This window comes from Salvelinus namaycush, chromosome 40 (genome assembly GCF_016432855.1).
Source record: "Salvelinus namaycush isolate Seneca chromosome 40, SaNama_1.0, whole genome shotgun sequence".
In the NCBI taxonomy this organism is placed as follows: Eukaryota; Metazoa; Chordata; class Actinopteri; order Salmoniformes; family Salmonidae; genus Salvelinus; species Salvelinus namaycush.
In genome coordinates this window covers 8,536,201-8,558,085 of record NC_052346.1, presented here as the reverse complement: position 1 = coordinate 8,558,085, position 21,885 = coordinate 8,536,201, and the positions used below count along the sequence as shown (strand labels likewise).

Genomic DNA, 21,885 nt, shown 5'->3' with positions numbered 1-21,885 from the left:
GGTGCTGCTGTCTCCTCAGCTTGCTGTGTTGCCCCTCCTTTGCCTTTATTTCACCATGATGGTTTGTTTTTCTGCATCAGTTTAGGGATAGATTGGCATCCAATCTACAGGCTGGTTGAGGTACTGCCTGTATCTGTACAGTCTGCTGGTTCACCACACACTGGACACAACATGTACAAGAGTCATGCATTATTAAAGGTTTTGACTGTCTTTATTTAGTTATTCAGACAGATCAACCCAATGCATTGTGGTCCCATCACAGCATGTACACCAGCAGGTCTCAATCTCCCAGACAGCAAAGGATACAATGTAAAGACAGTGAAACCCAACCCATAGTCTTAGCTCCATTTCTTGCATTACAGAGAAGGCTCTACATTACTGTATGTGTGCAGAATAGCATCAGAGGGATAAGTCATAGAAGGAGGAAGCACTCATGTGATTGGGACAGTTCAGCGATTTTACAAAACAACATATTTGTTTCCTTACTTTGAAGTCGTCTAAGGGAACATATATCTTACTATGTAAAATCACAGAACTATCTCTTTAAGCTCATGTGATTGTTATGTTGAGACAGAGAAACTGAGTAAATCACAGCGGGCCAATTAATAGTAGTCATAATTGACATTGGCGCCGTGTCTGTAGGAACCGGTGTCCTGGGGCCCGATGGGGGCGTTCTCGTCATAATGGTGCTGGCGACCTTGGTCTGACGACCGGGCCAGGTCCATCCAGTAGGACAGGTCAGTCTCAAGCCTCTGTGGGATGGATGGACAACAAGAGATAAAACGTTGACGAAATCAAGCTAGGAGACTCGTGAACTTGTTTGAATGAGAGTGAATAGAGACAAGTTGTTAGAAGACACAGTGTGTGTATTTGTGTGACAGATGCAGTTGGAGAGATCCAACTCAAGGACAACTGGAGATACAATGAAATAATATCATAATAGATGCTTTGATCCAAAGTGACTTGCAGTACATTGAGTGCATATATATTTGTTGTTGTATATAATGTATGACCCCAGCGGGAAATCAACTTAAAGTAGTGTAAATATGTCTGAATAGGTGAAGTCTTGGAAGGGACGGTGTGTCTGAGTTAGAGTATGACTGGCGTTAGAGGGCAGCCTTACGTTTGTGCTTGTTTGTCTTGAATAATTAACTGACACATTTTCTATTAGGCTTTATGTGACGAGAAGGTTTGGACAGGTCCGCCGCTGTTGGACAATGGACGCAGACGTGCGGGAAATATTACGGCCCTTCATGGACTGATGTTGGAGCTGGGATGAACTGACACACACAGGGGGCAGCTGCTGAGCCCGGTAAGAGACATGTGTCACAGATACCGACATTAATCGAATCACACAGCCTCGCTAGCTTTCATATAAATATCAACACACACCCTATAATAGAGCTGTCTGGACAGTGGAGAGAGGTTACACACACACACACTTTCTTATCGAGCTGTCTAGACGGCAGAGAGTGGTTGCATTGTGTTGCTAAGACATTGCTGTAGACGGGAGGTCATGTCTCTGTACAGCCTGTATGAGACTAAAGCAAACATAAAGACTGACCTTTTCATATGTTGACCTATCATTCCTGTAAATGCCACCATGGGACTTATACAGGATGGAAAAATAGTCAGAGTTTCTATAACCATATTAAAGGAAAATAATTCTGATTAGATTAATGGTATAAGGAACATAACTAGGAACATCATAGGAATGTGCTGCTACTGTGCTGTACATTCTTCCTGTAAGTCAGTTATTTGTAATGTTACATGGAATTGTATATTTAAGCAATAACGCATGATATATGGCCAATAATGTGTGGCATATGGCCAATACACCACGGCTAATAGCTGTTCTTGCATTGTGCCTGGATACAGCCCTTAGCCGTGGTATATTAGTCATATACCACAAACAACCGAGGTGCCTTATTGCTATTATAAACTGATTACCATCATAAGTAGAGCAGTAAAAATACATATTTTGTCATACCCGTGGTATACCATCTGATATAACACAGCTGTCAGCCAATCAGCATTCAGGGCTCAAACCACCCACTTTATAATACATGATAGTATATGATGCAGTTGTAGTTTACTAGATCGGATCACTCTAAGGACTGTAGGAATGCTTTACTGACCAATGGGTAAAGCGTCTGTGTGTGCAGAGTGCAGTGCATTGTGAAGGGTACAGTGTGCAGTGCACCTACCGCCTCGTCATACCCCATGTGCATAAACTGCATGATCCATTGCTGCACATCTGGCCTGCTGCGGTCCCAGATGTTCCTCTTGGGCCTCCGTAGGGAGGTCAGGAACTCTTTGGCCTTAGAGGGGGCCACCGCCACCCACACAGGCTTCGTACCTCCGCCCACTAAGGAAATACAGGTAAGGAGAGGTCATGGGTCAAGGTGTGGATGTAAAGAAGTCAATAAGCACACCTGTTTGCCTACAGCAGGGTCAGAGGCAGGGGAAGTGTGTAGGGAGCAGGGGAGCTGTCAGTGACAGAGAGAGAGAGTGGTTCTGACCGGCCAGCAGCAGCCAGGACAGACAGGAGAGGAGCCTAAGGCTGCATCAGCGACACTCTATAAATATCAACGGGTGTTTTTAGATTATTAATAAGACTCATGAAGCCATCATCATCTGAGACTGTCACTTATCAATCCAGGCACTCATCCCACAGAGGACTGCGTGTGTTGCGTGCCATGGAGGTCTGTCTGAACTTGACAGGGCTATTCAAAGCTAGACAAGTGTGAAAAGTTTACCGCCTGAGGTGGATTTGTCGATAAAGTTATTTATTTTTATTTAGCTAGGCAAGTGAAAGGTGAATTGTTTTCCTGACATTAATGATGCAGACATGTGGATGTAGTTTTAATGAATACGATTGGAGACAGAGTGCTGGTTTAAAGCGCAGGGCGCAGCAGGTGTTTGTTAGCAAAGGACCACAGGAGGAGGCAGGTAGCTGTGTCCAGGGACAGGCAGAAGGTCATACACAGGGAATCCAAAAAGGTAACGGTACAGGCAGGGAAAAGGCTAATAACGTAGTCCAGGAGATCAGGCAAGAGGTTGACGACAGGAAATCTGATAGGCAAAAGTACAGGCAGGGAATAGGCAAAGAGGCATCGTTAGTGAGGATGGCCAAAAACTATGATACACAGGAGGACTAATATGGAAATAAACAGAGCTCTGAATAGAATGTGTATCAAAACAAACAATACCTCACAATGATGGGGTGCAATGAACTGAACTAAATAGTGTGTGTAAATGACATACAGGTGTGTGAACAGGTGATCAGAATTCAGGTGATTAGGATCTGGAGAGTGAACTGCGTTCAGGGGATCTATGTGTTTGAGAGTGTGAGCTGGAAAGTTGGCTGGAAAGTGAGCTGCGTTCAGGGGATCTATGTGTTTGAGAGCGTGAGTTGGAAGCAGACGTTACAGTAGCGTGGCTCAGTGTAGTCAGTGTGTGTGTAGTCTCAGCTGTGAGATGTTTCTCATGAAAAACAGCCATAATCCATATTACCATCTCTTTTCTTGAGTAGTCTGTGGAGCTTGTTCTCCCCTGCGCCATCTGTTGGAGACGCACAGACAAAATAGGTTAAATAAAGACACATCAGATATATTCTACTTGACCTAAACATTACAATCAGGGTGTATCAACTGTTATATCATTACTATGAAAGACGTACTGTGAGTGTACAAAATATTTGTATTAGTTGCACCCCCTTTTGCCCTCAGAACAGCCTCAATTCGCCGGGGCATGGACTCTACAAGGTGCTGGCCCATGTTGACTCCAATGCTTCCCACAGTCGTGTCAAGTTGGCTGGATGTTCTTTGGGTGGTGGACCATTCTTGATACACACGGGAAACGTTGCAGTTCTTGACACAGTCGCCTGGCACCTACTACCATACCCTGATCAAAGGCACTTAAATATTTTTGTCTTGCCCATTCACCCTCTGAATGGCACACATACACAATCCATGTCTCAATTGTCTCAAGGCTTAAAAACCCTTCTTTAACCTGATTTAACAAGTGACATCAATAAGGGATTCTAGCTTTCACCTGGATTCACCTGGTCAGTCTACTCTATGTCATGGAAAGAGCAGGTGTTTTGTACACTCAGTGTATATCATTGTAATGCCCGATGACAGAGAGAGAGTTCACGAAAGGAGTATCTAAGAAATCTAATTCTGAAACATTTAAGTGTTACAATTCTCCTATTAAGACGTCAAACCAATGCAGTATACAAAAACCTAGTATATCCCTCCCTTCATACCCGTTCACCATATCAATACTTAAAAAACACTCCAGTTAATCAAAGTGTTACCAAAGCAGGGATGGCAGGGACTGAGGGGTTGTGTTCCAAACGAAACAACTGCAAGTATGCTTGCTCTAGTTCCTCAATGGCACAGCTAGGACCGCAAAACAACAACACATAATTGAAGACTCTTCTTTGAGTCATAAAAGTGCATTGACATTGCTTAGGAACTGTGCACACTTTGGAGAGTTGTGTGACCACTTGGAGACACCAGTTAGACCTCTCACTCACCTTCCCCAGAAATATTATCGTCATGTTACAGAATATATCCAGAGTATTTTCAGATTTTTTTTTCAACAAATGTGGCAAAAAGTACAGTAAAAGGCACATAAAATCAACGGTGTAATGTTTGGATTCAGTCTTGTGTCAGGTGTGCCCAACTTTGGTCTAATCATTTTCCCATTATCTCCAAACTGTTCCCTTTCAATTGTTACCATGGTTATGCATATGCTTTTCATAGTCATTCTGTAAGAAACATTTCAATGTAGCCCTATCCATGTAGGCCCATTCCCACAAGTGTAAAGGGTAATGAATGTGTTGTATCAATGTAGTTCTTTAAATGTAGTGGGGTCTGGTTTGATATTAGATGGCCGGTTAGAGAGGTAGTGAGACCTTCTTCCTCTAGCTAGCAGACAGTAGACGGTAGGAGGGTGATATTCACGGACAAACAATATGATATGAGGGTGTGAAATCCTCCCTCCAGGAGCTGTGTTTTGACCTCCTTTTGTCCTCCACACACAAATACTTCAATCCCTCTGTCTCTCTCCCCCCCCCCCCCCCCCCTTTTTTTTTACTCTCCCTCCCTCTTGCTATTCTCTTGGTTTACCTCTCCTTTTTTCTCCCTCTCTGTCTCAACCATTATTCTTTCTCCCGGTGAACTTCAAAAATCAAAGCTTCCTACAGAGCATCCAAGATGGTGGCTAGAAGGCGGATAGAATAGCCACTGAAATCAGATGTCACACTGTCCTCAAGAAGAAGAAAAAATCCAGTCTCGGCTGATCTCAGCAATTAAAAAAAAAAAAAGAAGTGAGATGGGAAAATGTATCGAGACAGGCATGCAGACACCCTTTTCCAAATCTCTATTCTCTGTAACAATTTTGTCACGTGGCAACATACTATGACATTTGAATGAATCAACCTGCGAATTTACAGTATAAATGTGATGGGTCAGTGAGTACACTCAATCACAAATGTACAATACGGATGTGAGTGACGGAAGGGTTTTACCTGAGTGAGCGCAGTAGGAGAGGAAGGCAGTTAGCAGTAGAACCTGCAGACAGAGGTTGTGGAAAGCCATGGTCTCCTTCTCTGTCCCAGACGTCTCTCTGAGTCTCGGGAAGCAGTGGGTAGAGGAAGCGGGAGGAGAATCAGGAGCAGTGGAAGCAGGAGTCTCCCCACAGGCCCAGAGAACAAACATTCCTTCATGGTGGAAAACCTGCTTGTGCCGGTTCAGGAATGTCGTAAAAGGAAGACCCAGCCAAACAGAAGCACTCGGTCATTCTCTCTCGTTTAATGTGTGGGTGATATGTTTGTTGGATGGGTAACACTTTATTTGGATAGTCCATCTGTAGATGCTCTACAGACAATCTACAAGCTATCAGTAACACTTCAACTAACCATAACCTTATCCTAACCCTAAACTTAACACTTACCCTAACCTTAGCCCTTACCCCTAACCCGTATTCTAAACCTAGCCCTAACCATAGCAAGCAGTTGCTTATCAACAGATAGTTTGTTGATAGTATGACAATCTGTAGAGCATGTATAGATGGACTATCCAAATAAAGTGTGACCGAGCATTGCTACATCTAGAGTAGTGTCCGGCTAAGATATTGTGCTTTCTCTTACTGAGATATTGTGTTGTTTTTCTGTCAAATGTCTTTATACAGAAAGTGGAAATTGTAACTGTCAAACAACTGTCAAGCCTGACCAATGATGTCATAGAAACACTGAGAACAGAAACATTTCCTCAAAGACAACACAGAAAACCTCCATATCATATTTCCTCCACACAGTCAGCAGTAAACTATCATTTTCCTGCACTTTTTTCAGACCAAGTAGTAACTAAACAAATAGCATCATGATGCTGCAATCAACAAAATCTGGGACCATATTTATGGAACACCGCTCAAGGAACTTTCCCCCTGGGGCATGTTTCCATGCAGAAAGAGCTAAATATCTCAAGGGAAGGACAGATGTTTCTGAACATGAAAAAACACATCTCCACAGAGAAAAAAAAAAAACGTTTGAATTAAATTACATTTCCTTACTCTTCTTTGAAGTTTGTCGGAGCCCCAAGATCATGGAGACTAGTCCTCTCTACACAGGTAGGGAGCAGTAGATTTGATTTTAAATTGTCTCAATTCTGCACCCTTTTCCCGGTACCAGTCAAAAGCTTGAACACACCTACTCATTCAAGGGCTTTTCTTTATTTGTACTATTTTCTACATTGTAGAATCATAGTGAAGACATCAAAACTATGAAATAACACATATGGAAACATGTAGTAACCAATAAAGTGTTAAACAAATCGAAATATTATATATTTGAGATTATTCACAGTAGCCACCCTTTGTCTTGATGACAGCTTTGCACACTCTTGGAATTCTCTCTACCAGCTTCATGAGGTAGTCAATGCGGTTCAATTAACAGGTGTACCTTGTGTCACGGTCGTCGTAAGGAGGAGATGATTGGGAACCAATTCAGGAACCAATTCAGGCCACCATAGACCTACATATACCTAGACATACAAAAACCCCATAGATATACAAAAACCCTAGACAGGTAAAACACCTAGACAATACAAAAACTAAACCAACCACCCTCGTCACACCCTGACCTAACCAAAATAATAAAGAAAACAAAGATAACTAAGGTCAGGGCGTGACACCTTGTTTAAAGTTAATTTGTGGAATTACTTTCCTTTTTAATGTGTTGTGACATGGTAGGGGTGGTATACAGAAGATAGCCCTATTTGGTAAAAGACCAAGTCCATATTATGGCAAGAACAGCTCAAATAAGCAAAGAGAAACGACAATCCATCATTACTTTAAGGTATGAAGGTTAGTCAATATGGAAAATGTCAAGTACTTTGAAAGTTTCTTCAAGTGCAATCGCAAAAGTGCTATGATGAAACTGGCTGTTATGAGGACCGCCACAGGAAATAAAGACCCAGAACTACCTCTGCTGCAGAGGATCAGTTCATTAGTTACCAGCCTCAGATTGCAGCCCAAATAAATGCTTCATAGTGTTCAAGTAACAGACCAGTGGCGACCCGTCATTCAGGGCCCCACATTTTTAGGCTTTCCCTTTTTGCTTGTTATTTAGACATTAATACGTGTCACATATCAGTTTGCAAACAATATATTTTTTAAACAATTTCATTTTGTTAATAAAATCATACAAACATGGTCTCTTTTTTGCTTTCTTAAGGCAGCTCCAAAATGCAGGTGTTTCAGCCTAGCTCAGTGCTTTCTGTGGTGGTGGGGCAAGCCAGCAGAAAATACAGAGCGTTGCGCCTGATTGGCTCAGTTTTCTGTCATGATTGGCTCAGTTTTCTGTCACTCATGGGACAGTACGTCACCCCCAAGTCTAAGGTTAGAGCTCGAAAAGGTTTGTTCCTTGGGTTCTGACATAGAGTTCTTTTAGAAGTGCCCATCCAAGAAGGCTTAAGGTCCATGGCCACAGATAGAATTACATCAAATCACGTTATATCTACAGTAGCTTTGATTGGACTGATCATGTCAACATCTTACTTTCAAAGTCTTAGCTAGCAGTCATCATCATAAATCAAGTCGACAATCTACTAGCAACTCCTTTTAAATCCTTGTCATGTGAAGAGAAATAATGAAGAGAAAATATAGATAAAGCGTATCGGTGTTCATCTGCCATTGGACATAAAGATTACACAACAAGTTAGAAATCGCAAATTCAACAATGAGTCATTTGGAAGGAATCAGTGGCTAACTGCAAGCAGTGCAAAGCAATCAGTAACAGTAGCCTGCTATTCAATGGAGTGGCTGTGTGTTTTTCTTCTGAGTTCCCACCAGAGAATGCCAGACTTTGATGACAAAACCGCCGCGCCACCTTCATGTTTAAGTGAGCACATCAAAAGCCAAGGAGTGAGTCGAAAAATGTATTGCATGCTGCTGCATAAATTATGTAATATGCAAGGGAGATATTTATACTGTAGCTAAGAAAGTAATACTAAGTGTATGTTGTGTAGTAAGCTGTTAGTAGCCAATGTGCCTCACCCTAATAATTTGGTCTATTTTCACCTCTCAATTTCGCCTAACATTACTGTTCTGACTCATGTAGCCTATAACCTGTTTTAGAGAAATGCCATCATCTAATATCGTAAGAGATTTTAATGTCTGCTTACAGTGGGGCAACAAAGTATTTAGTCAGCCACCAATTGTGCAAGTTCTCCCACTTAAAAAGATGAGAGAGGCCTGTCATTTTCATCATAGGTACACTTCAACTATGACAGACAAAATGAGAAGAAAAAAATCCAGAAAATCACATTGTAGGATTTTTTATGAATTTATTTGCAAATGATGGTGGAAAATAAGTATTTGGTCACCTACAAACAAGCAAGATTTCTGGCTCTCACAGACCTGTGAGAGGCTCCTCTGTCCTCCACTCGTTACCTGTATTAATGGCACCTGTTTGAACTTGTTATCAGTATAAAAGACACCTGTCCACAACCTCAAACAGTCACACTCCAAACTCCACTATGGCCAAGACCAAAGAGCTGTCAAAGGACACCAGAAACAAAATTGTAGACCTGCACCAGGCTGGGAAGACTGAATCTGCAATAGGTAAGCAGCTTGGTTTGAAGAAATCAACTGTGGGAGCAATTATTAGGAAATGGAAGACATACAAGACCACTGATAATCTCCCTCGATCTGGGGCTCCACGCAAGATCTCACCCCGTGGGGTCAAAATGATCACAAGAACGGTGAGCAAAAATCCCAGAACCACACGGGGTGACCTAGTGAATGACCTGCAGAGAGCTGGGACCAAAGTAACAAAGCCTACCATCAGTAACACACTACGCCGCCAGGGACTCAAATCCTGCAGTGCCAGACGTGTCCCCCTGCTTAAGCCAGTACATGTCCAGGCCCGTCTGAAGTTTGCTAGAGAGCATTTGCATGATCCAGAAGAAGATTGGGAGAATGTCATATGGTCAGATGAAACCAAAATATAACTTTTTGGTACTCGTCGTGTTTGGAGGACAAATAATGCTGAGTTGCATCCAAAGAACACCATACCTACTGTGAAGCATTGGGGTGGAAACATCATGCTTTGGGCCTGTTTTTCTGCCAAGGGACCAGGTCGACTGATCCGTGTAAAGGAAAGAATGAATGGGGCCATGAATTGTGAGATTTTGAGTGAAAACCTCCTTCCATCAGCAAGGGCATTGAAGATGAAACGTGGCTGGGTCTTTCAGCATGACAATGATCCCAAACACACCGCCCGGGCAACGAAAGAGTGGCTTCGTAAGAAGCATTTCAAGGTCCTGGAGTGGCCTAGCCAGTCTCCAGATCTCAACCCCATAGAAAATCTTTGGAGGGAGTTGAAAGTCCGTGTTGCCCAGCAACAGCCCCAAAACATCACTGCTCTAGAGGAGATCTGCATGGAGGAATGGGCCAAAATACCAGCAACAGTGTGTGAAAAGCTTGTGAAGACGTACAGAAAACATTTGACCTCTGTCATTGCCAACAAAGGGTATATAACAAAGTATTGAGATAAACTTTTGTTATTGACCAAATACTTATTTTCCACCATAATTTGCAAATAAATTCATTAAAAATCCTACAATGTGATTTTCTGGATTTTTTTTTCTCATTTTGTCTGTCATAGTTGAAGTGTACCTATGATGAAAATTACAGGCCTCTCTCATCTTTTTAAGTGGGAGAACTTGCACAATTGGTGGCTGACTAAATACTTTTTTGCCCCACTGTATATGCTCTCCTTATCTGACTTGGTGTACAGGGAAAATACTGTAAGAGTGGCCCATGTTCTGTATTCTGTCGCTGTACATTTCAAAAGTGCTATTGCATATTGTTATTGTTATATTGTTATATATTGTTATATTGCCTACGTCCGTCGTCGCTCGCTCATTAACGTCTTAATCGAAATTACAGAATGCCTCTTATCCGCTCATTGTTCCCTTATGCCATATATTGTACATCTCAATTGTCAGTAGAAACCATATTTGTTTAAGCAAGTCAGTCATATCAGCTATGTTTTTACAAAGGCAGTAAATGAGGCTGAATGAACTGGTTCGCTAAGGATAAGGATTCACTCCATGGTGCTGGAAGGAAAGGTCTGCTGTTAGGACAGCTTTAACAGTTTGTGGGTACCGCTTGTCGCTTATAAAGTGCAATTCATGTATTGTTTAGAGTTGTATTGTTTAGTGTTGTGTTGTGTAGTGTCTTTGCTGGCATGCATCAAAAAAATTTACACGCTAAAATCGCCACTGTAACAGACATCTCAACATCAACTGTTCAGAGGAGACTGTGTGAATCAGGCCTTCATGGTCGAATTGCTGCAAAGAAACCATTACTAAAGGACACCAATAAGAAGAAGAGACTTGCTTGGGCCAAGAAACACAAGCAATGGACATTAGACCGGTGGAAATCTGTCCTTTGGTCTGATGAGTCCAAATTTGAGATTTTTGGTTTCAATCGCCCTGTCTGTGTGAGACGCAGAGTAGGTGAACGGATGATCTCCTCATGTGTGGTTCCCACCGTGAAGCATGGAGGAGGAGTGATGGTGTGGGGGTGCTTTTCTGGTGACACTGTCAGTGATTAATTTAGAATTCAAGTCACACTTAACTAGCATGGCTACCACAGCATTCTGTAGCGATACGCCATCCCATCTGGTTTGGGCTTAGTTTGTTTTTCAACAGGACAATGACCCTAAACACACTTCCAGGCGGTGTAAGGGCTGGGCTATTTGACAAAGAAGAAGATTGATGATGCTGCATCAGATGACCTGGCCTCCACAATCACCTGACCTCAACCCAATTGAGATGGTTTAGGATGAGTTGGACCACAGAGGGAAGGAAAAGCAGCCAACAAGTGCTCAGCATATGTGGGAACTCCTTCAAGACTGTTAGAAAAGCATTCCTAATGAAGCTGGTTGAGAGAATGCCCAGAGTTTGCAAAGCTGTCATCAAGGCAAAGGGATGCTACTTTGAAGAATCTAAAATGTATTTGTTTAACACTTTTTTGATTACTACATGATTCCATATGTGTTATTTCAAAGTTTGATGTCTTCACTATTATTCTACAATGTAGAAAATAGTAAAAAATAAAGAGAAACCCTTGAATGAGTAGGTGTGTCCAAACTTTTGACTAGTACTGTATATATTTCCCTACTTTTGATTTCTGTCAACCAAGATGACACCACCATGTATAAGACATACTGCAACCTCGTCCTTGTCCGCTCACTGAAGGTAGGAGAGGTGTTAAAGGCATTATATGTGAAATCAATACTTGGATATTTACCATCAGTTCTCTTTCTCTTCATTGCTGATGGAGACAGGAGGCAAGGCAACAATGTGCCCTCTTTTGTTGTGTTGAATACCTCATTGATCCTCTCTGCAGCTTGCAAATCAAGGACTGCTGTGTTTGTTAGTGTGGCATTGTGAAAAAGTGTTTGTGTCTAGTCCAGATTATGGACAAACCATCTTTGTCCTTGTCCTTGTCTATGTCTTATTGTGGTGTACAGACAGTATATCAACAGTAAATAAAAAACACAGGACACAACAAGACTCACCTCTATGTAACAGTTTTAACTTTATGGCGTCCCCTCGCCCCGACCCGGGCGCGAACCAGGGACCCTCTGCACACATCAACAACAGTCATCCATCGCTCCACAAAGGCCGCGGCTCTTGCAGAGCAAGGGGAACAACTACTTCAAGGTCTCAAAGCGAGTGACGTAACCGATTGAAACGCTATTAGCGCGCACCACCGCTAACTAGCTAGCCATTTCACATCCGTTACATCTAGGCCTGTTCTGTCTCAATCCCAATATTTATTTATATACTCAATATATACCATACGTCTGTTATACACACTAAATGGCTACCAGTCTGTTGTTGGTAAATACAGTTGAAGTGGGAAGTTTTCATACACTTAGGTTGGAGTTATTCAAACTCGTTTTTCAACCACTCCACAAATTTCTTGTCAACAAACTATAGTTTTGGCAAGTCGGTTAGGACATCTACTTTGTGTATGACACAAGTAATTTTTCCAACAATTGTTTACAGACAGATTATTTCACTTATAATTCACTGTATCACAATTCTAGTGGGTCAGAAGTTTTCATACACTAAGTTGACTGTGCCTTTAAACAGCTTGGAAAATTCCAGAAAATGATGTCATGGCTTTAGAAGCTTCTGAGAGGCTAATTTACATAATTTGAGTCAATTGGAGGTGTACCTGTGTATGTATTTCAAGGCCTACCTTCAAACTCAGTGCCTCTTTGCTTGACATCATGGGAAAATCAAAAGAAATCAGCCAAGACCTCAGAAAAAAAATTGTAGACCTCCACAAGTCTGGTTCATCCTTGGGAGCAATTTCCAAACACCTGAAGATACCACACTCATCTGTACAAACAATAGCACGCAAGTATAAACACCATGGGACCACGCAGCCGCAGATATATTGAAGCAACATCTCAAGACATCAGTCAGAAAGTTAAAACTTGGTCGCAAATGAGTCTTCCAAATTGACAATGACCCCAAGCATACTTCCAAAGTTGTGGCAAAATGGCTTAGAGACAACAAAGTCAAGGTATTGGAGTGGCCATCACAAAGCCCTGACCTCAAACCTATAGAACATTTGTGGGCAGAACTGAAAAAGCGTGTGTGAGCAAGGAGGCCTACAAACCTGACTCAGTTACACCAGCTCTGTCAGGAGGAATGAGCCAAAATTCACCCAACTTATTGTGGGAAGCTTGTGGAAGGCTACACAAAACGTTTGACCCAAGTTAAACAATTTAAAGGCAATGCTACCAAATACTAATTGAGTGTATGTAAACTTCTGACCCACTGGGAATGTGATGAAAGAAATAAAAGCTGAAATAAATAATTCTCTCTACTATTATTCTGACATTTCACATTCTTAAAATAAAGTGGTGATCCTAACTGACCTAAGACAGGGAATTTTTACTGGAATTAATTGTCAGGAATTGTGAAAAACTGAGTTTAAATGTATTTGGCTAAGGTGTATGTAAACTTCCGACTTCAACTGTATATATCATTGTCTATGGGATCAAATATTTCTCTTTACCTTGTTAGTAAATATGATCTAATACATTTACCAACGCAAGCATTTGATAACATTCAATTGTTTACTAGGGCAAGATGAAATGAATGAAAGTATTTCTCTGTGCTTCAAAGCAAGCCATCCTTGAGCGGGCGATGTTCAGTTAATGGTCGATTAGGCTTTCAGGGAGCCACTGCTTCACCAACCGACAGAGGACGATATGGCAAACATCTGTCAGCGTGCAAACTGACTCTTCCTCAAGAGTCAAGACACACAGAGAACTCAGCTGCTGTGGCTTGCATGGGAGTCACACGACAGACCCCTCTGTCTGTAAGGCACATACACACAGGAGAGATTCCCCTTGTGATAATCTGTGAATGGCATTATAAAACTGGGATGGAACACACCTTAACCTTGGGGTTTGAATGGTTTGCCTGACACGTACCCTGAAAGTGAGAGGCTCAGTCTGCATTCCTGACTGTGCTCTTGCGAGAGGAAGGAACACCTGCACTCAGCTCAGGGCAGGTCTCTAGTGTGAAACAGGGTTCAAAGACAAGTCACAGAGATGGGCAAAAAGCGCTCTTTCACTCTCTCTCACACACACACACACACACACACACACACACACACACACACACACACACACACACACACACACACACACACACACACACACACACACACACACACACACACACACACACACACACACACACACACACACACACACACACACACACACACACACACACGGGGAATAACTAACACTTAAACTGGGTAGATTCTGAGAAATAGGAGAAAGGTCGCACTTCATGAGATTTGTACACAACACACAGCTTCTCAATACTCCTTTTGTTCTTGATTTCTTAGAACCGGCAGCCGTAGATAAGTGTTTAGGTGTACTGTGTAGCTATGAGGATGATACACACCATCTTAACCTGACACCATCCCCTTGGGTCTGGGGCCCATCCTTATAACAACTCTACATCCACCTATCCCCTCCGTCCATCTGTTACCATGGCAACTGGGGGAGGGCTTCTTCTTCAAAGTGTGTGTTATTAATGGTAAAGTTTCCCCCCGTGTTGCGTGATCACTCCGCACACCACTACACAGCATGCCCTATGCCTTGCCACCACAATCCACTACACAGCATGCCCTATGCCCTGCCACTGCTACACGGGCATGTCATATTCACTGCCTCTCTCTGATCTCTCTCAACATGCAGTTGCTGCCTGCCAGGGGAAAGAACACACATATATGAAGAGGTAAAAAATGAATTCTTGGAGTATTCAAACATGCCCACATCACTGCTCTTTGAATCACTCAATAGTTACAGACATCTCTGGTATGTGGATTTGCATATGGTTGATTACACGGATTAAGCCTGGTAAGAAAGTTATTTTTAGTCCGAGAATAAACAAAATCTGTGTTCAGGAAACTAGACCCGAGTAGTAGTTTCAAGCGAGCCAGGATTCTGACAGACAAACATGTTGATAGCTTCTGCACGACTGTACTTTTCCATGAATCAAATGTTTAACAACTTTAACTTAGGCGCCAAGCACATCTTTTGGGAGGAGAGCTTTGCATGCAGCGGCTGTTCAAGACAAGTTTAAAGAAACAGACTATTCACAAGAATTACATCTCCAGGGCCCTGGGAGTTTAATTGCGTGGTGGAAAAGCAGTTTCACACACAGAACGCATACAGATTTATTGTTCACGGACACAAAACAAGGCAAAGTCAAGTGTATGAGAGGCCTGATCTGGTGTCAACCTGTGTTCTCTGTCTATCCCACGTACAGTACTGAGAGTCACATGACCTCCATGCAGACATTCCATCCCCTCCCTTTCTCCTCTTTGGTGAGTGGCAATACATGTCTATTCCAGGGTCCTCTGAGGACATAGAGCAGACCTCTATATACAATTTACACTACTTGCATGCAGTAGAGAGATGTTGGTTCTAGTTCTGGTCCCGTAATCATAAAGCGTCTCAGAGAAGGAGTGCTGATCTAGGATCAGTTTCTTTATTTTAGATCACAATTCATTAGATTACATGGACAGGGGGGCATGATCCTAGATCAGCATTCCTACTCGGATCTAGACTCAGGTCCCCCCTGTCCATATACTCTTATTCTTTTGGATCTAAAAAGGCAAAACTGATCATTCACCAGTTTTTATATACGTCGTTGTTGTTGTGGTTGTGGTTCCTCATTCCTCGTCAGGGTCGGACAGCTCATAGCCCAGGCGGCTGGCGGAGGGGAAGTGTGCCCAGAAGGTTCTGGACAAGTCTTCAATCTTCTCATAACCAGCATGCTCGCGCAGAGCCTCCACCCAGCCGAAGAAGTCAGAGGAGGTCAGAGCCCAGTTGGGCATGCTGCGCTTCTCACGCCCCAAATCTGCTGCTGGGAACCAATGAGAGCACGAGAAGAGAAGAGGACGTCAAAAGGGAACCAATCAGAGTGAATGATACTGCACTTCACTAAGACTGGACACATGACACAACTTGACATGGATTGATAGCCGTTTACGACATACATTACTTTCAGTGTAATACACAATCAACACACAATCTGTATTCATTGATTATACATGTGTGTTTGTGACATTGATAGAACCGCCATACGGAACCTTTGCTAAAGGGATGTCTGCCTCACCAATGAGAAAATCTACCCTGGCAATTTTCCCACTTCCCAGCCTTCCTCCCTGCTACACCAACCATAGGAGCCTCGTTCATTTCTCTGTGTTCACCTCTCTGTCACCCCTTCAATACAACCTGAGCTTAAGCCGCATTCCTTTAACCAAAGTCAATATAATACCTTGTAAAAAAAACGTCTTGTCTTCGAATTGTAACCAAAGCCCCCGTTGAGCATCTCAGGCTTATGGTTGTTTAAAGACCAGTCAGGGGCGAGGGGCGCCGGACATCCCCTAAGCCCAGAGATAGGCCTCTCACTGTGGGGTGGTGGGAGAGAGGGCCAGGTACACGCTGGGAAAGCAGGCTAGGACAACAACACTCCACAGCTCCCAACTCAAACATAACAACGGTGTGAGTGAGAGACTATAGGAATATGATAAGGAACAACACCACGTAGTGTGGAGGCACCAAGGAAGTCTTCTCTTACATCTGTCCCTCTGACCTCTCTACTTGTCCCTTGCTGTGTGTGTACATACACTGAATGTACAAAACATTAAGAACACCTTAATATTGAGTTGCACCCCCTATTGAGTTGCACCATCCTTTTGCCCTCAGAACATCCTCAATTCGTCAAGGCATTGACTCTACAAGGTGTTCCACAGGGATGCTGGCCCATGTTGACTCCAATGCTTCCCACAGTTGTGTCAAGTTGGCTGGATGTCCTTTGAGTGGTGAACCATTCTTAATACACAGGGGAAACTGTTGAGTGTGAAAAACCCAGCAGCGTGGCAGTTCTTGACCAACTAAAACGAGTGCACCTGGCACCTACTACCATACCCCGTTCAAAGTCAAGTGCATGAGAGGCCTGATCTGGTGTCAACCTGTGTTCTCTGTCTATCCCACGTACAGTACTGTGCGTCACATGACCTCCATGCAGACATTCCATCCCCTCCCTTTCTCCTCTTTGGTGAGTGTCAATACATGTCTATTCCAGGGTCCTCTGAGGACATAGAGCAGGCCTCTATATACAATTTACACTACTTGCATGCAGTAGAGAAATGTTGGTTCTAGTTCTGGTCTACTACCATACCCCCGTTCAAAGCCACTTAAATATTTTGTGTTGCCCATTCACCCTTTGAAATGGCACATATACACAATACATCCATGTCTCAATGGTCTCAAAACTTAAAAATCCTTCTTTAACCTGTCTCCTCCACTTCATCAACACTGATTGAAGTGGATTTAACAAATAACACCAATAAGGGATCATAGCTTTCACCTGGAATCAGCTGGTCAGTCTGTCAGGGAAAGAGTAGGTGTTCTTAATGTTTTGTTCACTCAGTGTATGTCTTCAAGCTATAGTTGCACAACTCAAAATATTGAATCAACATTTCTAGGGCTGGTTTGATTGAATCCAACCCCATCTTGGTAACCCCTGGTTACCCAGTCTCCCACACTCACCTTTGCCTTCTTCTCCTGCTGTTTCCTCAGCCCCTGAGTTCAAGGGAGAAAAGACAGGAATTATTCAGACCGAAGGCACCATTTGGGTCTTCATGGTGACTCACACAGCCCTGTTGATGGGTGACTTGTGACAAAACAGAGATAAAGTTAATTAGTCTAACTGAGGAGTGCTTTAAAAAAAAATCTCTGTCTATCAACTCTCTCTCCCTCCTTGTCTCTATCTCTGACATTGCGCAACACGCTGGGCAGGCAGCAGCAGATTAGCAGACGGGGGTGTTGCGGACAGAGAGAGGGAGACAGAGGCAGTGAGGTGTAAGACAGGGGGTGAAGAGGATATGGAGCGGCTGACTGCTAAGTGCCATGTGCTGCGCCTGGCCCTGGACTGCTCTGACATTCAGACATTCACAGCCTTTATTAAATCTCCTCAGAGGATAGGAAGGTCGCGACAGATCAAAGAAGAAGGTAAAGCCCAGTGGAAAGAAACAGACCTGGGTTCAAACACTATTTGAATACATTTCAACATACTTTATCTGGGCTTGATTGAGCTTGCCTGGCACAATAGAACCAATAGAATAGTCGGGAAAATACAAACCCTGCCCGCCTGGCACTCCAGGCAGACCGAAGCAAACGCTAAACGTATTTGAAAAATCTCGAGTAGTATTTGGACCCAGGTCTGGGAGGATACATAGAGGAGGGGAAAGAGAAACGCTCAGCTTGGTCAACAGAGACTAGAGAGCGCTAAGCAAGGTAGGCACACAGTGTGATACTTCTATCGTCTCAATGAAAACGAAAGAGGGAGAAAGCAAAAGAAGGGAATGAACTACGACTGGTCTATTCTGACCCACAACCAGATGCTTTTCATCAAAACAACGTCATTTCCACTCAATCAAATATCTTGGAGGGATGTTGTGACAAAAGCTCTACGTCTCTGAATAGCCAAAATTGCACATGTATTATGTAGGCTAGGCAAGCAGGAAGCTCTGCTCAATTAAATATACAGTATTGTGGTGTGCTGTTGAAGAAATGGTGCCAACTGTCCTTATACCAATACAAAGAACACGGTATATCATGGGAGGGCATCCGTTTCATTTGAAAGAAAAACCTTAAACTTTCTCCTCATATTCCACAACAAAATCCAAGTTGACAGAAAAATGTGTGACTATAAACAATGTAATGTTGAGGACTAAACTTTATATTTGATGCATCGAGACAGAACCCAGTAAAAACACAATAATCAATACCGGTCTTTTATTTGTTGCTGTTGACTGTACCGGCTGTTGAAATGTCAAAGTAGTTTGTCAGAAGGTTACATTCCTAGTGAACTAATGGACAACATTCCCTCCAGAGAAACAAATTGACTGACTGTCAGGCTGCATCTCCAAGGTAATTAGTTCCAGTTGACGGTTTCTGAGAGTTGCTCCAGACTGCAGTAAGAGACAACAGCGGGCCAATAACAGTCTCATTCAGATGTAACATTTAACTCACTTTTAACGTCTCAATAGTGGAGGATTCCTCTCTCCATCTCCTCTTATCCATCTACAGCACACAGAGCCGAGAACCCAGTAGAGAGGTAGTGAACTTTGCTCTTTTCTCAGTTCTTTCACATCAGCCCACAGAGATATTGGAGAGATGAATTGAAGAGAGGGGCCGCCGCCACTTCAGACTTGAGTTTCATCCAAGTACACCTCACAATCCAATACTACCCTTATGCGCAAAATAGGTTACAATGACGTTGAAGAGATGTCTTGTGCTCACCGGGACCTTTTGGATGCCTTCCATTATCACTGATGAAAATGACACAGGCTCAGAGGCTCTCACCTCTGTGGAGCGCTAACAGGCTGACTCACCTATTAGAGAGAGGAGACCCAGCAGGACGACCCAGAGCAGCATTGAGACACAAAGACGAGGCATGGTTTTACACTGTGGTAGGCCGCACAAAGACAGAAACACAACCACAAACTGTGAGAAATTGTCACAGCTTTTAACCCCCACATGGTTTTGTTTGTTCTGTAACATCTTAAGGTTTCTCTTGGGGAGAGGAGTTGTGTCAGAGAACAGAAGGACACAACAAAGAAGGTTTGAATCAAGTAAGAAGACTAAGAGCCACATGTAACATTTGAAGGTACATTTCAGATTTTGCAGCAGGTGCAATGTTGACATTTCCCCCCCCCCAGTAAACAGACAAAACACCCAAAACAAAATCAATAAACAATATTAATTTACACTGATACAGGTACCTGGTGCTGGATCCAGGCTCTTGGTCCTTTTGCTCTGTGTGTGTGTGTGTGTATGTCCAGATATACCCAGACCCTGGATGGGAGGACAGATACAGTAAACAGAACTGTCCAGGATATGTTGGTCCTTCACACTTCAGATCCACATGCCATACCTTAACTCCGAACCAACCGCCCTGTCTTTCCTACCCAGTCTCCACTTCTCACACCTGAAGCAGACATGTCAACGGACTGAAAGGCTTCCTTTGTGTACGAAGGGGAGATGGAGGAGAGGGGGAGCAGGGGAATGTCAACACTCTCTTACCCCTCACCAACTAGGTCCGATGCAGACAAATTGTACCCATCTAGATAACTTACCATTGCTTATGCTCCTGAGCATGGCAATCGTGTACTGTTGCAGAAAATATGATGGCTGTTAAATTTGTACATTCATTTAATAAAACACAATCATCAATCATCCTTTCATGTACAGTAAAACGTTCGATCAATACCTGCACATCTTGATCTTGAAAGTGACAAAAGTTCATAACCTACATTGATTTTGTAACCCCCATAAGAAAATGTATGCAATTTGTGACGGTAAATAAAAGCATCTGCTAAATGGCATACATTATAATATTCTAAAAGACACACTATACAAACACTACATGGTCTTTCACATATTGTAACTGGGAGAGTTCTCTCTTGGTTCCCCTTTATGTACGTCTCCACTGCCTCAACCACAGACGACCACAACGGAGGCCTCATACAGTCCACATTTACCTCCGTTTGTCCCTGACGAGTTCTACAGGAGCATTACGTCTCGGCAACACCTGCACTGCATCTGGCTAGCTAAACTCAGCAAAAAAAGAAGCGTCCCTTTTTCAAGACCCTGTCTTTCAAAGATAATTTGTAAAAATCAGAATAACTTCACAGATCTTCATTGTAAAGGATTTAAACACTGTTTCCTATGCTTGTTCAATGAACCATAAACAATTAATGAACATGCACCGGTGGAACGGTCGTTAAGACACTAACAGCTTACAGACGGTAGGCAATTAAGGTCAGAGTTATGAAAACTTAGGACACTAAAGAGGCCTTTCTACTGACTGAAAAACACCAAAAGAAAGATGCCCAGGGTCCCTGCTCATCTGCGTGAACATGCCTTAGTCATGCTGCAAGGAGTCATGAGGAGTGCAGATGTAGCCAGGGCAATAAGCTGCCATGTCCGTACTGTGAGACGCCTAAGACAGCGCTACAGGGAGACAGGACGGACAGCTGATCATCCTCGCAATGGCAGACCACGTGTAACAAGATCGGTACATCCGAACATCACACCTGCGGGACAGGTACAGGATGGCAACAACTGCCCGAGTTACACCGGGAACGCACAATCCCTCCATCAGTGCTCAGACTGTCCGCAATAAGCTGATAGAGGCTGGACTGAGGGCTTGTAGGCTTGTTGTAAGGCAGGTCCTCACCAGACATCACCGGCAACAACGTCGCCTATGGGCACAAACCCACTGTCGCTGAACCAGACAGGACTGGCAAAAAGTGTTGCAGTTTTGTCTCACTAGGGGTGATGGTCAGATTCACGTTCATCGTCGAAGGAATGAGTTTTAAACCGAGGCCTGTACTCTGGCCTATTACCTAAATAATCCACTCCTTTTGACCAGGGCCCATAGGGTGCCATTTGGGACAAACAATACCCCCCCCCCCAGATCTCATGCCATATCAGGATTAAGGAGACACATTCCAAACGATCTGACAAGACGTAAAGGAAGCAAGCACTTTTGTGGTTACCGAAGCTCTTGCATCAGGATGGGCCTTCAGGTCCTGAAATGATGAAATCCTACCTACAGTAACATTGCCATCTGTTGGTGGAAGATGGTAAATACAGAAATGCAATTTGAATGTATTCGAATTTAAGAAGATTGAACAATCTTTTCAAAAGGTGAACGGGAATAAAATGACACACTGCAGACAAAT

The 21,885-nt window shown here is 43.1% G+C and overlaps 2 protein-coding genes across 2 annotated transcripts; both read right to left on the bottom strand.

The window, feature by feature from the left end:
• Positions 1-602: 602 nt before the first annotated feature.
• LOC120033197 (augurin-A-like) lies at positions 603-5,729 on the bottom strand. Its single transcript, XM_038979481.1, has 4 exons — positions 5,540-5,729; positions 3,517-3,564; positions 2,208-2,368; positions 603-752 (listed from the first exon to the last, which is right to left on the bottom strand). The coding sequence occupies exons 1-4, from the start codon at positions 5,727-5,729 to the stop codon at positions 603-605; spliced, it is 549 nt and encodes a 182-aa protein (XP_038835409.1).
• Positions 5,730-15,798: 10,069 nt separating this feature from the next.
• On the bottom strand, positions 15,799-19,594 carry otos2 (otospiralin 2). The gene is made up of 2 exons (XM_038979479.1): positions 19,531-19,594; positions 15,799-15,992 (listed from the first exon to the last, which is right to left on the bottom strand). Exons 1-2 carry the CDS (start codon positions 19,592-19,594, stop codon positions 15,799-15,801), a joined length of 258 nt encoding a protein of 85 aa, XP_038835407.1.
• Positions 19,595-21,885: the final 2,291 nt, after the last annotated feature.

Excerpts from the sequence above, each read along its gene's own strand:
- LOC120033197 (XM_038979481.1), bottom strand. The coding sequence starts at position 5,729 with ATGTTTGTTCTCTGGGCCTGTGGGGAGACTCCTGCTTCCACTGCTCCT. Across the intron at positions 3,565-5,539 it reads CTCCTACTGCGCTCACTCAG|ATGGCGCAGGGGAGAACAAG; the intron begins GTAAAACCCTTC and ends CGTCTCCAACAG. Across the intron at positions 753-2,207 it reads ACATGGGGTATGACGAGGCG|AGGCTTGAGACTGACCTGTC; the intron begins GTAGGTGCACTG and ends TCCATCCCACAG.
- otos2 (XM_038979479.1), bottom strand. The coding sequence starts at position 19,594 with ATGCCTCGTCTTTGTGTCTCAATGCTGCTCTGGGTCGTCCTGCTGGGT. Across the intron at positions 15,993-19,530 it reads GGGTCTCCTCTCTCTAATAG|CAGCAGATTTGGGGCGTGAG; the intron begins GTGAGTCAGCCT and ends ATTGGTTCCCAG.